The following is a 14,474-nucleotide window of genomic DNA, read 5'->3' on the forward strand; positions in this document are numbered from 1 at the left end:
TCATGGTTTTGATAGAATATACAATTTTAGGCAAAAATCATTACAGTCTTCTATTATCATTATAAGTTTTCAAAACTGTCCATGCTTTGGATTTTTTTTTTTTAAATTTGAATCGCGTTTGAAATTTGTGTTTGAATTACCCCTGGGTATCACACTACACTACAGTACACATTTCTATTACAGGACAAGCTGTCATTATGTGTGACACAATGAAGTGTCATTGTGCATGTATATTGAAATCTTTTATAAAATTAGCATATTGAAGTATCATAAAATTGTGTTCTTCTTGAAAAAATAAGCTTTTTCGATCGGGCTTAAAAAACCTTTAACTTTTTTGACATAAATAACTCAGTTAAAATTATATAAGGATATTTTCTTTATTTTACACAACCCTAGTAGTTAACTTTTTTTTTCATATTTTGGTCTGTTTCTACTCTTTCGCATCTGATTCGCCCTGATTCCAACAAGAATATTGCTTAATTCCCATTGGAAGCGATTTCATCTCACTTCTCATTGTCCCTTCACTCCAATTGGCTGACAACTGCTGTCACCTCGCGTACTCTGTCAGGGTTGTTTTTTGTTGTCGCGACCATATTTGTTATGGCAGCAGAATTTGTTGCTGCGTGAAAATTGTCGATAATTCCACCAAAATGGAACTTTCCCGTGACGAAAGCGTGCGTCAGCTGTAGAGTGCGGTCGGTGCCATTGTTTGGCGCTAGTGTTTTCCGCGGAGTGGTGTTCGTTGCCAACTTAGAAGCTTTTTTCACTCCATGTTGATTCTGGTCGCCATTTCTGTTGGGAAGACACACAAAGATAGGGTACAGCTGCGACAGTAACTACAACAACAACATCAAGACGAGCGGGGTTTGGCTTCGGGGCTGAGTTCCATTTAAAGGGTATTGGTTCCAGTGGGAAACGTAACTAATTGGATGCGTTTGTAGCGAAGAGTGGAAATCGTCGGCTTGGGTGGTGTATGATATCTTTCATTCAGTACACGCTGAATATCATGAGCAATCTAAGCAATAGTCACAACAGTAACACAGGAAGCAGCCAAAATTCTGCTGCCGAGGGCACAATGGAGAGAGGAAGGTAAGATTTTTTTTTCTCATTTTTCTTGTGAGGGTTGCTCTTCTCATTCTCATAAGCTCACTAGTGATGTTTATATCTTATGGGTGAGCTTATTTTATTTACGTTTTTTTTTGTTGATCTTCTGTATCGTATGCTGTGAATGGTGGGATAAAAACATGAATGGACGAAACAAGGTCAATCGTTGTTTTCTGAAAAGTGAAGCTGCTTAGGGAAATCTGGTGAATGTTGTTTATTTGGCATTGTATGCAAAGCATTGAAATAGATTTCGAGGTTCGTTTCACTTTTCCTAGTTTTTTTTAGATTGGGCTACTTTTCACCAAATGTCGTTTTCCACATAAAGTGGTTTGGTTCGAAACGGAGTATGACAGAGTATGATTAGTTTTAAATGACAGGGTGATCAGAAAATAAAAACAAGAAGCAATCAAAAGAAGGAGATACTAGGTTATTTTTGACTTGACTCTTGCTGCCGGATCTTTCCAATCAAATAAAGAAGAGCTTTTAATCGTATAGAGCTATGACATTGATGACTGTCAAAAACTTTGTCGGAAAATGAGCTATTTGAAAAAATGGCGTACGGGGAAACGACATTCGGGTAAAAGTAGCACAATATTATTTTTTTAATGAAGTTGTTTCAAAACCAAAACAAAAGATTGTAGAGTATATTATTGATACAGACACGATACTCTCCAGTCCGTTTTTATCAGAAAAAAATCTCCACTAAATCTGTGCTCACCAGTCGTTTTCTGTGAATATCCTGCATGTCATGACAAAGTTTAAATTAAATCGAAGAGTCTGTTTTGAAGGTACGCCATATTGATGGTATACCTAAAGAACTCAAAGGATATAATTGATTTTGAAATGGGTTTTTATTTACAGTGATTATCAGAAAAAATTGATTGAAAGTTGATTTGTAAAGTTATCGCAAATGTTTTTCTACCGGCTGGTGAGCTCGTTTCATCCATCTGTTTCAAATGAGTTGATATAGTGGTTTTATTATCGAAATAATACAAAGGAAACTGTGTATTTGAATTTGTTTAGCTATTAGTGAATAGTCAATTACTGTCCGATCAAAACTCGTTTCAAGTTGTGCACACATTTTCACATAAGCTCCATCTTTTATTTGATTTCAGTTGTATCCTGGTTCGGTATGCCAGTCAGAACTCGCTTGATGAGAGTTCCCAGAAGCAGCTACCGCGGTCGAATGGAAAAGACAAGACAGTTGGAGGAGCCTACCGTAACAATGTGCACACACAGCGATCATTTGAGGCGATGAATAATATGCGAGAGTAATTAAAATAAATCGTATCTACATCAAATCGGATTGATAATTATCAATTTTTCTAGACAAAATCTGCTGTGTGATGTCATACTGGTGGCCGATGGCATGGAGATACCCGCACACAAAATGGTGCTAGCCTCGTGCAGTCCGTACTTTTACGCCATGTTCACAGGCTTCGAGGAAAGCCGACAAGATCGAATCACCTTACAGGGTGTGGATCATCGGGCGCTGCAGCTACTGATCGAGTACGTTTACACTTCGGTAGTCGAGGTCACCGAGGATAACGTGCAGGTTCTGCTGACGGCGGCCAACCTGCTGCAGTTGACCGATGTCCGAGATGCATGCTGTGATTACTTGCAAACCCAATTGGATCCCAGTAATTGCTTGGGGATTCGGGACTTTGCGGACATCCATGGGTGCATCGATCTATTGAACTACGCCGAGACGTACATTGAGCAGCACTTTTCGTGAGTGGTTTGCATGGTTTTAGGGTTTTAGCTGATATTTATACTAACATTGGTTCTCGTCATCATTTTAGGGAAGTTGTTCAGTTTGACGAATTTTTGAATCTCACCAGCGAACAAGTCGTAAATTTGATTAAAAGTGATCGCCTCTCTGTTCCATCAGAAGAAAAGGTGTGTATGAATTCAACCCGTACAGTTATGCTTTCTAGGAAAAAGGGGGAGCAAAACTGCGTTGTTATTAGCAGGTTACCAGAAAAAGGAGAAGAAAATCAACCTTCAAACCATTAGTAGTTTTGGAATACACCAAAGCGCAGCGTTCGTTCTTGTTAACGGATTCAGTTACCGGTTTGAAATATTTCCGTTCAGAAAAATTCTGACGAACCTAGGGGTCCTGAAATTAACCTGAGTTCCCCATAATAGATATACACGGGAAAAAAGGCGGCACTCGACACAAGGAATTCATTCTATAAAAACACCATGACCAAATGTCATAAAATCAAGCATAATTTTACTGTAACACCAGCTGTACGTTACGTTTACAGTGTTTAGTGTACAAAAGTGTCAATTAAAATCATGAAACATGTTTGCTGGAACCATGAACAAAATTCATGAAAAGATAATCATTGTTCATACATTTAGGTACCTGTCATTTATGATTCCTGTTTTGTAGTAAAAAAGCAGCAGATTGATTCATGAAATCATGAAGTTTTTAATCCTAATCATGAATGTGGTTCATGAAAATGTAAGTAATATTCATAAATACGGACAGCTGTCACTTATGATTTCGATCTCGGTGATGAAAATTGGCAAATTGAGTCATGAAATAACCAAACATTAATCTGAAGTCATTAAAAAATCACGTAAAAATGCGCTTCAGTTGGCGCGATATTCATCGACAGTAGGGATCGGATTATTGAACGTTTGTTGTTGTGGATTCGGAGCTCTAGTGGGGCTCTTTCTTTGGGTGATAATCAGATCTTCGATCATCGTGCGTAGAAAATTGTATCAATCTTCGAAGTCGACGAATACTTCCTCCTGTCGTTGTAGAGCGGTTTTTGGAATGATCGCAATCGCATTGCTGTGTACGGTGCTGAAATCGACGTAAGCGTCCTCAACGTTCTTCAAATTCGTCCTGAGTCGAGGCAGGCTCATCTAATCCTTGGCTGCAGCAAGTGCGCTTTGTACTCGCTCTAGCTTTAGACTTACGTGGGCTCAAAGGCGTAAAAGCGGCGAAAACTTCTTCAGTGTGCTCGGATCAACGGATGTCTTCCAATTGGCGTTTTTGTCGTACGAAGCAGCGTCTTGATCGTTCGGTTTAGTGGATACTATTTTCGGCATGAAACATTGCTGCATAGCGTCTTCGGATAGAATTCGAAACTGCAGGACGTTGGGATTCGTGTCGGGTCGTAACAGTCACACTGCGCTGCGAGTCTTCGGCGTTTGGCGGGTGTCTAACAAACTTACGTTAACGGATTCACGTCTTGGTTCAAGTCCCACACAGACATGTCGAATAGCCGGGTGACGGTTCGTCTTAGTGCTACACGCTTTAGGAAAGTGCCACAAAACGTGTCAGTGATTCGTGTTGGGCAGCGAAACGATTGTCTTCCGATACACGTCTCGGTATGAGAATCGGGCAGACGTATCAGATAAACGGGTGGCTTGAGTGAATAACTGGTTTCTCTTGCAGTACACGTTGTGGCCAAAGCACCACGGGAACATGTCGGATTGGACGGCGAAACGGATACTACTATCCTCAGTTGAACACGTCCCGGTATTGGTAGCGCGCAGACGTGTCGGATGAGCGACGACGATAGTGAACACGGTGTGGTACAGACACCACAGAACCGTGTCGGAATGGGCTGCAAATCTAATATTCTTCTCAGCGATACACGTCCCAGTATAGGCACCGTGCAAACGTGTCGGATAAGCGGTGGCGATAGTAAACAGCTTGTTGTTTTGAACCCACGGAAACTTGTCAAATTGGGCGGCAATAGTGAACAACCAACTCTTCTAGAAAATACACGTTTGGGAACACAACCAGGCAAACGTGCCGGAAATTCTCGCGTGGTTGTTCAATTTCTCGGGCGAGTGGTACAGGTCTTGATGACGGCAGTAAGCAGACGTGTCGGCTGAACGGGCGGATTAAGTGAACAGCTGGAAGAAACACGGTGTGGAGCCGTGTCGGATAGGGCGGCGATAGTGATCCTGTCCTCTCGGAACGTTTGCCTGGTTGTGGACCCAAACGTGCCTACTCGCGGTGTTGGCGAATGATCACTTCCTCGAACGGGTGATACACCTCTTGGTGAGGGCACCAGGTAGACGTGTCGGCGGCGATGGCTAGCAGAATCCTTTTTGGAATACACGCTCTGGTTCGGTCACAACGCAAGCGTGCCGAAATAGCTCTCGACGAGCGGCGGATGTGTCGATTCCTTTCCTACGGTGGGCGGCGCTGGATCCGGCTCGAAGGACCACTATGTTGGTGCGTTAATCGTGACCAACTCCGGTCGAGTCGGGTGACTGTATTTTCGAATGAAGGGAATCAACACCACTGATTCTGCTAGTCTATTATGCACTACTTTATTTCACTTCACACTATTTACACTGTTCACTTTACACTACTGTTCACTTTTGGACCCTTCACTCGATATATAACTCGCGGCGGTTGAAAGAATACTATTTGCACTACGCGAAGGGATCGCGTATTTATAGCACCGCGCCACGTGTTCTAGAAGAACGCGGAAGCTTCTTAAAGCACGTGGAATAGTCATGGTGCACGTAGCTCGGTTACTCACTCGTGATCTGGGAACTCATGAGTGATCAGTCGTTCACTCACGCTCCCTGAGGGAGTTCTCGGCCACCAATTACTACCGACGAAATGGAACGCTCAAGCCATGCTGTGCTGTTTGTTGCAAGGGTTTGTTTAGAAGTTTCAATTTCCATCTGTCTGGTTTTGGTAGAACAAAATAGGAACTGAAACTTTCTACTTACAATAAACGACAAGCTAGTTTAGTATTCGAACTGATAAGACAGCGCTCCGTGTATTTACTTTGGGTTTTATGATTCACGAACTGTCTACAATGTTTTCTTTTTTTCTTATTATCGATCGCCAACTGTCAAACCAGTTTAATCAGTTGAAGTAACGAAATCTTTAACACTGAAACTTCATCTTACAAAAACAAAACGATCATAGACATTCTTGGGAAGTTCCTAACAAAATTTCTACTTTTACCTTTTGAAACTTCTGCAGCAATTTCTGTTTCTCCAAGATTCATCAAAATGATGTACATGGGTATTTTTTTTTCTATCTTTATTAACGAGATTTTTAGCCCTGGGCTAGTTCATCTCGGGACCAACGACTTTACTTCCCTTCCGAAGGAAGTCGTCACTGAAATTTTTAGTGACTATCTCGGAGATGGGATTCGATCCCAGGTCCTCGGCGTGAGAGGCGTGTGTTCTAACCACTACACCAGGTCCGCCCCCTACATGGGTATTAGGTAGATGCAGCTCTTTCAGCTTTTCATTCGTGGAGAAGAAAAAGAATGTCGAAAGCATTTAGGTATCTGTAGGAATAACTGGAAGTTCCGGGACGATCGAGACTCGAACTATAGTACCTTCAGCATGGCTTTGCCCTGTAACCGCGGACTCTAACTACTCGGCTATTTTGGGTATTTTGGGATTGATTATTGATAAATCTACCCTGTCAATAGTATTAAGGAAATTCTGTTAAAAAATCAGAAAAAAAAAAATGATGGAGTCTTCATAGCGATTTTGCTGAAAAACTTATAAATATCTTTACATTAAACGAACTTTTTGGAATTCTTCGCGATGATTTCAAAATTCCAGGAGGGTTCTTCGAATAAATAATAATTTCTTACAAAAAAATTGGTTCGAGATACTCCTTAAAGCAATTTCCGTGGTATTCTGGGCGGGAAGAATATCATGTGAATTTTTGGATCATTTCCTAAAAGAATTTCTAAATTAATGCGTTGAGGGACATTTGAAGAAATTATTAAAGGTATTCTTTCAAATATATGGATGAATTCAAAATGTGAAACTTCTGTTTTATCTTGTGGGATTTGTGGCTGTGCAGTTAATGTTACCAAGCATTTAGTCACGTCGAACCAAGAAGTGCGGGTTCGATTCCAGCTTTAGTCCAGAAAACTTTTCGTCAGGAACGTTTTCCGATTGTGCCACTGCACTATGGTCCAGGAATCAGTTTTACGCGGAAAGATGCATTTTGAGCTTTAGAATGAAACATTAGACAAAAACGGTCTTCTACAAAGTTGTTTGTATTAGTTGAGCCCTTTGTTTGGTTTTATTGAAAATTAGGGTGGACCACATTTTCATAGAAATTGTGTTACTAACTTTCTTATTTGTAGAAATTATATTATACATGCTTCAGCAAAGTTGTAGACCATTTAATTTCAAGCAACTTTGTCAAAAAAAGTTTTTATTGTATCTCTTAAATTGATCGATTTAGAGCTTTTTTTCCTACGGTGACATACGGTGGTCCGAAAAAAAACTGGTTTTCTGGCTCTAGAGTTTTCAATTCAAATTTCTCATCAAAGTAGTCTATGAAACACTTTCAGAACTTTGAAAAATGCGTAATTTGATGAGTGAAAAATTTCGCTATCTCCTTCCGTTTAGGAGTTATTGTTGGTTTTCTCTCAAAAACATGCCTACTTTGATTGTGAATATCTCTGATTGGGGCAAATATAAAAAATATCTTTTGACGGCGTTCAACAGACAAAATAAAATTGTATATTAGGGTAGGTGTACCAGTTATGGATATAATGGTTCCCTTTTTCGCCATATGTGATATTTTTATTGATTTAAAAACTTTTAATCATTTTGTGTATTTAACTTGTTAGACATCAAATATATCAAATAACATCCAAAAGTATTCAAAATGTGAAAGTATTCGAAAATTTACATATGTCCAAATAGGGAACCACTATAGCCATAACTGGTACACTTTCCCTATATCAAAAAATTACAGATGTGTTATTATTGTAACTCTAATAAAACGTCTTGAAAGTCAAATATTTTTTATCACAAAAACTTTAATAACTTTTAACGCGAAAGGGTGGTGAAGAGGGTTCATGTGATAAATGTACCTGCAACCTTTAATTGGAAAATCAGAGATTCAGTTTCATACAAACCTTCCATTTCTTTCTTTATAGGTTTATGAATGTGTAATCTCCTGGCTCCAGTACGATATCTGCACCCGGCAGTCATTTCTGGCTGATTTGATGGAACACGTCCGACTACCGCTGCTCTCGCAAGAATACCTGGTGCAACGAGTCGAAAAGGAACAGCTGCTCAAGGGAGATCTCCAGTGCAAGGACTTCATCATCGAGGCGCTCAAGTACCACCTGTTGAAGGGGGAGCTGAAAACGACCTTCAAAACCCCTCGAACCATTCCACGGCAGCCCGTTGGGCTTCCCAAGGTGCTTCTCGTCATCGGAGGACAGGCACCGAAAGCAATCCGATCCGTAGAATGTTACGATTTACGCGAAGAACGTTGGTATCAGGTAGCGGAAATGCCTACGCGGCGATGCCGCGCTGGTTTAGCCGTTTTAGGCGATAGGGTTTACGCTATCGGGGGATTCAATGGGTCATTGCGGGTACGCACTGTTGATGTTTATGACCCTGTTCAGGATCAGTGGAGTACTTGTAATAGCATGGAGGCACGACGGTCAACTCTGGGAGTGGCCGTTTTGAATGGTTGCATTTTCGCGGTTGGTGGTTTTGACGGTTCATCAGGCTTGAGCTCGGCAGAGATGTTCGACCCTAGAACACATGAATGGAGACTGATTGCATCGATGTCCACTAGGCGAAGTTCAGTTGGAGTTGGTGTGGTCAATGGGTTGTTATATGCGGTAGGAGGATACGACGGTGCTTCAAGACAATGCTTGGCTTCGGTGGAAAGATACAATCCGGCTTTGGACACATGGACTCAAGTATCGGAGATGACAGATCGTCGAAGTGGTGCTGGGGTAGGGGTTCTTGACAACATTCTTTATGCAGTTGGCGGTCATGATGGACCACTGGTGAGGAAGTCAGTTGAGGCTTACAATGCGGAAACTAATACCTGGCATAAGGTTGCCGATATGGCATTTTGCCGACGGAACGCTGGAGTGGTTGCCCATATGGGTATGCTGTTTGTGGTGGGTGGAGATGATGGAACGTCAAATTTGGCTTCAGTGGAAGTTTACACTCCAGAAACGAACACATGGCGGTTACTGCCAGCTTCGATGAGCATTGGGCGTAGCTATGCCGGAGTAGCAATGATAGATAAGCCCATGTGAAGCGAACAGCAGGGCGCTTCCGCCGCCACAGCAGCAAGCAGCTCAAGGTATGCGAATTGTTCGATCATTGGTAGTGCAAACAATAATTATAACAATAGTCAGAATAACAACCAAAACAACGATGACGAGAATAGTCAAGCGGAAGGGCTGAACTCAGAAGCTGGTGCTGTAGGTTATAATCAAGCTTCCAATAATAACAATAACAACAATGTCAACAACAATAACAATGTACACTACGAAAACATTTACGAGTCAATTGAACAATACGCTGCTGCCGCGAATGCTGGTGTGGCTGCGGTTGCCCCTGCCGTTGCTCAAAATCCTTCAGGAATCATTCCACAAGGAAATCCTCTTCTTGGTATGCCATCAAATCAACCACCCCAACCAGGACCGGGACCATCATCACTCAGTATGGGACCTCGTAGCAATAACGTCCAACCGGGAGTCGTCCCTGGCCCACCACCACCTCCAAGCATGCTACAGATGCAGCAACAATATCTATCATTAGCCTATCGCAATGAACTGTATGACCGAACTGCCGGATACGATGTACCACGTGGCGGAGGAGTTCCACGCAACAACTACTATCAAAATCAACAATCGATGGCGACTGGACCGCGTTACCAAAACCTTCATCTGGATCTGAACCGACCAAGATATTCGCACAACAGTATGAGGGCACCTCGTCAAAGAAGTTTTGACGACACCGAATCCTATCAGTACCATCGCTATCAAAATCAGAACTTTGCCAAATTTGATAACGTTTACGAGAGAGTTCGTGAGGAACCTGCTTACCAAAATACAGGGTCATTTGGTAACGGAGCGGCTGGACCATCCAACCGCGGTATATTTGGTAGATTAGATGTTATTGGTCACGGTGTAGGGCGCATCGAACGCCATCTGAGCTCTTCTTGTGGCAATATTGATCACTACAGTCTCGGAGGGCACTACGCCGTTCTAGGACATAGCCATCTTGGTACAGTCGGACACATTAGACTGAATCCTAGTAATAACAATCAAACAAGTACTGCCGGGAAAGATTCTTCATCAGTAAATGTAAAGAGTTTCTTTAGCTGTTTAGGGGGAGAGAATTCGCAGTCCATGAATAATATAAGTAAGAATGGAAGTTCTGGTCAAGCAGGAGCATCCGGAGGTGTACCAAATGGTGAAGCAATTGGTGCTGCTGGACCACCTCTAGCTTCATCTGCTACTCCACTGGCACCGATAGCCAAGGTAACAGGAACTATCCCAAAAATAAAGAGCAAATCCAAAAAGGAAACTCATAACAGCTCTGGTGATCAGAAAGAAGCAGAAAACCAAGTAAATCGTGTAACCAAACCATCTCTGCAATGGCTGTTGGTGAATAAATGGCTTCCCATGTGGGTAGGACAAGCTCCGCCGGATTACAAGTTTATTGATTTTAATTTTATGTTCTCCCGAAACTGTGATGGATGTGGAAGTACTACTAATCACCAAGAGCTAATGCAACTGGATGGTCAAGCTGAAATGCGTTCCCATGAATACGGCGACTACATTCCACCAGCCAGAGAGTACCCTACCATGAACGGAAGCTATCCAAGAGTTCTTAGAAATACACCGCAATTGTCGCGTTTACGGGAGCATGAATATGAAAATGTCCCCGTTGACTCACCTCATGGACGGTTGGACTTTGCTGGGTCTCGATCCGCTTTTAGCTATGTGAACCGTGCCAGATCGGAGAGCCCTGCCCGTTCGGGTACAAATCGCCGAGAAGAGCGTAACGGTGGGGATCCCTTCCGTAACTGGGCATTCAATTTTGAGGACAACAGTTTCCGACCTGCCAGTTCAGTTCCACGTCCTCGTGAAATTCGTCGTATAACTGATGGAACTTTCCGAGCCACCGACTATCAGCAAGATAATGAAAGACTTGGGTTGAGTCGTGAAGCACCCAAAACCCCTCCAACTATTGTTGTCAACGCATCAGCATCTCCTTCTACTTCACGTTCAAATTCTGCTTCACCACCGAAAAGTAAGGAATCGTCCGTATCTCCAGTACAACCGGAGCGAGGTGGCACTCCAGCGTCTTCTTCATCTGATTCGGAGATATTTGTCATGGATTCCGTTGCGTCCGATGCTGGCGGGCCAGCTGAGGATAGTAGCGCTTGTGGTGGTGCCGGTGCTAGCAGCAGCATGCAGTGCATGGAAAATATCGGGGACATGGGAGACACAAACGCCACAAAAGATAAGGAAGGCGCTTCATCACAAGAGACGTCGGAATCATCCAACTTTGAAGATAATGCTGCGGAATCCTCCGGATCCGATGATGATGTCGTCGATGAAAAGAATGTGGATATTACTTAAATTGATACATACGCTCTTGAGACTTCTTTACACTATTGCATGGACATGTTCGCTTTTCTACAATGCTGCTATTTAATTAACATGATTCAGTTGTGGCCCATGGTATGCAACTCAATTCTGTTATGTATTTTAGTCAAGTGACAACAATACAGTTAAGAATATCCCAAAAAAAACTCTAAGCAGCACATTTCATCATTTCCAAAAAAAGTTCTAATTCTATACTATGTATTCTTTAAATCTGTGGCAATTTTTAGGTCTATGATCCTTTCGATTCCCTTTGCTCAATATTTATTGATATATTCTATTTATTACTAATATATTCTGTTTTACACTTTTTATTCGACAAAGAACAAAATCTAGATCGAGATTAGAGCATTTATCGACGTAAAAGCACTCTTTCCAACTATTGGTAAATTATATAATAAAATGCGCATTTAGCGATTAGGTTATCAATTGTCAAAACATAGAATTAAGGCGTTTACTGCAACAAAGACAAATGTTGAATTTAGAAAATAGTTTCGGACCGAATCGAACAATCTCGTCGTAATTTCTCCAGCGCCAGTTTGAGCAACAATAAACACAAACGATAATAAAACTCACATGATTACCATTTAGCAGAGGCCTATCATATGCACTTACTGACACACCGTTTCAAAACATTTTTCTTTCAAAGGCATTTTTTCGTTGAACATATATATCTAGATTTTCCTTATACATTCACAAGTAAATGGATATGGAATATGCATGGTTATTAGGAAAGTTAGTCAATTGTCATATGGAAAACGAACGAAGCATTGAAACGCAAGCATACTTACGAAGACACACACATAAATAAACATACATTGCACACGAATAACGAAAACAATGAAGCATAAGTTATCAGTACAAATCTCAGTAAATGGAGTAATGGTGAGACCTACAGATCGGAAATCTACAATTATTTTACCAAATTTGTCAAATCTTTCAACCGGAATGCATAGAATGATTGAAAAATATTGTACTTTTTAATTCTCAGATATAGTTGTAAGAACAACCGTTGGAGTAACGTACTGTTTTTGTTGAATTTTCGAACTTGGTATGCATTCTAGACACTTGCGTTTTCAATAATTGGATCTTATTCGCAAGAAACAAAGTATAAGCAACATATGAAGGAATGAAAAAGGTCAAGAGAACGAACCGGGTTTGAAATCTTAACAAAAACAGTACCCACGTATAACACAAGTCTTTATAACAGTTTATAACGGGAATAGTGATACTTTAAATATATACCCTTTTAAGCAGTCTGTCAGTTAGTGACCGATTGAAAGTAGCATGAACTATACGAACCATAACTATATCGAGTCATAAAATGTTTGGAAACTCATAGCTACGACAATTGACCTGTAGTTCCGGTAATTGTGAATCATATTCATAAAGTCATATAAACAATATACATCCCAAACTGGATTATGGATTGAATTACATGCGTTCAATAAATGGATTTAAAATTTAAAGAGTGTTTTCTGCCTTATTCTTTATCACATTCCATTAAAAATCTTCCCACATGACAATGATTACATTGAAATTTTATTGATTAACAATCAATTCCAATTTATTAGAATTTTTCCAAAATGGGAAATCAGAATAAGAGTCTTAGGTGCGCTGAGCTACGGCACTTTACGATAAAATTTAACCTTCATTTTCGAACTGAAAAAAATATTTGTTAGTTAAGGTCTTCCAACAATTCATTGGAGTTTGGGCATATCATTCTTCATGATAGGGTATTAGAGGGTTAATTGTATGGGAGCCAAAACAAGAAGCTACTACGAATTATGTTATTTTTTCTGTTGGACGGAAAAATCACCTAAATATACCGTTCAAAAGCTTGAAAGCTGTAGATTTTTTCATTCTACTCAAAATCGACCAAAATGTCAGTTACACCCCTTTGCCCCTCAAATATTAGTATGAAATTCGCGTGTTTCTGAACCTGTGTCAACGGTCAGGCTGAAATTGCTGGTCAATGCGCAGAAAAAAAAGGTTAATATTACGTTATTTTAGATGCATATCATCTTCTTCTTCTTCTTGGCACTAACGTCCCCACTGGGACAGAGCCAGCTACTCAGCTTAGTGTTCTTATGAGCACCTCCACAGTTATTAATTGAGAGCTTTCTTTGCCATAGTTGCCATTTTCGCATTCGTATATCGTGTGGCAGGTACGATCCCAGGGATGTCAAGGAAATTTACATTACGAAAATATTCTGGACCGACAGGGAATCGAACCCAGACACCTTCAGCATGGCTTTGCTCTGTAGCCGTGGATTATAACCACTCGGCTAAGGAAGGCCCCAAAGACTTTGTATATTATCTAATATGTAATGAATGTAATGTAAGAATTCTTCAATGGTTCTCTGGAGTCCACCAGTCAACTTTCAAGTACCTCCCAAAAATCCTGCTGATAGTTATAACTAATACCCCACGAAGCAATTTTCGGAAGAAGCTAGCAATATTTGCAAACAATAGAGCTTGAAAAATGTAAGAAGAGGTAAAGTGAGAAACGATTTAGAATTAATTGTAACGTTAGAAACGATTCGCCGGATTCTAGTTTTGCTAGCTACATAATCATTAACAAAATTTAAAATCAATTGAAAATGCCGGATTTACAAACTTCGGAGCCCTAGGGCCACAGCCTTTTGTCCCTCTTTTTTAGTAAAAAACTTTGTTGATACTAATGAATGTGCTAAGAGACAGTTCCCTACTATCTTTTGAAGGTATGCCACAATAGTTCCAACAACTAGTCACTGGCGAAAAAGTACCCAACAGAAATAAAAAAATCTCATTTAAACTTAATTTCATAATTCAGTGTTTTTTTTATTCAGTATTTGTAAATCTTGCCTATTGTTTCATTTTATGAATTTTAAGGACCATTTTTAATTTTCTAAAACGTTTAATGTGATAAAAAAAGAAAAAGAAAAAATGATACCGCTTCAATGGTTTTTGAAAGTTTCGAAAAGT

General features: G+C 40.6%; 1 protein-coding gene across 2 annotated transcripts; it reads left to right on the forward strand.

Annotated features, from left to right (window-relative positions):
• Nucleotides 1-554: 554 nt before the first annotated feature.
• On the forward strand, nucleotides 555-12,976 carry LOC5570817 (ring canal kelch homolog). 2 transcript variants are annotated; one of them, XM_021846513.1, is made up of 5 exons: nucleotides 555-1,089; nucleotides 2,220-2,375; nucleotides 2,434-2,835; nucleotides 2,907-3,003; nucleotides 8,016-12,976. In XM_021846513.1, the coding sequence occupies exons 1-5, from the start codon at nucleotides 974-976 to the stop codon at nucleotides 11,481-11,483; spliced, it is 4,239 nt and encodes a 1,412-aa protein (XP_021702205.1). In that variant the 5' UTR covers nucleotides 555-973; the 3' UTR covers nucleotides 11,484-12,976. The 2 variants fall into 2 exon arrangements, with proteins under 2 accessions (XP_021702205.1, XP_021702206.1); XM_021846514.1 differs by having other exon boundaries at nucleotides 8,016-9,143.
• Nucleotides 12,977-14,474: the final 1,498 nt, after the last annotated feature.

This window comes from Aedes aegypti, chromosome 2 (genome assembly GCF_002204515.2).
Source record: "Aedes aegypti strain LVP_AGWG chromosome 2, AaegL5.0 Primary Assembly, whole genome shotgun sequence".
Classification (NCBI taxonomy): Eukaryota; Metazoa; Arthropoda; class Insecta; order Diptera; family Culicidae; genus Aedes; species Aedes aegypti.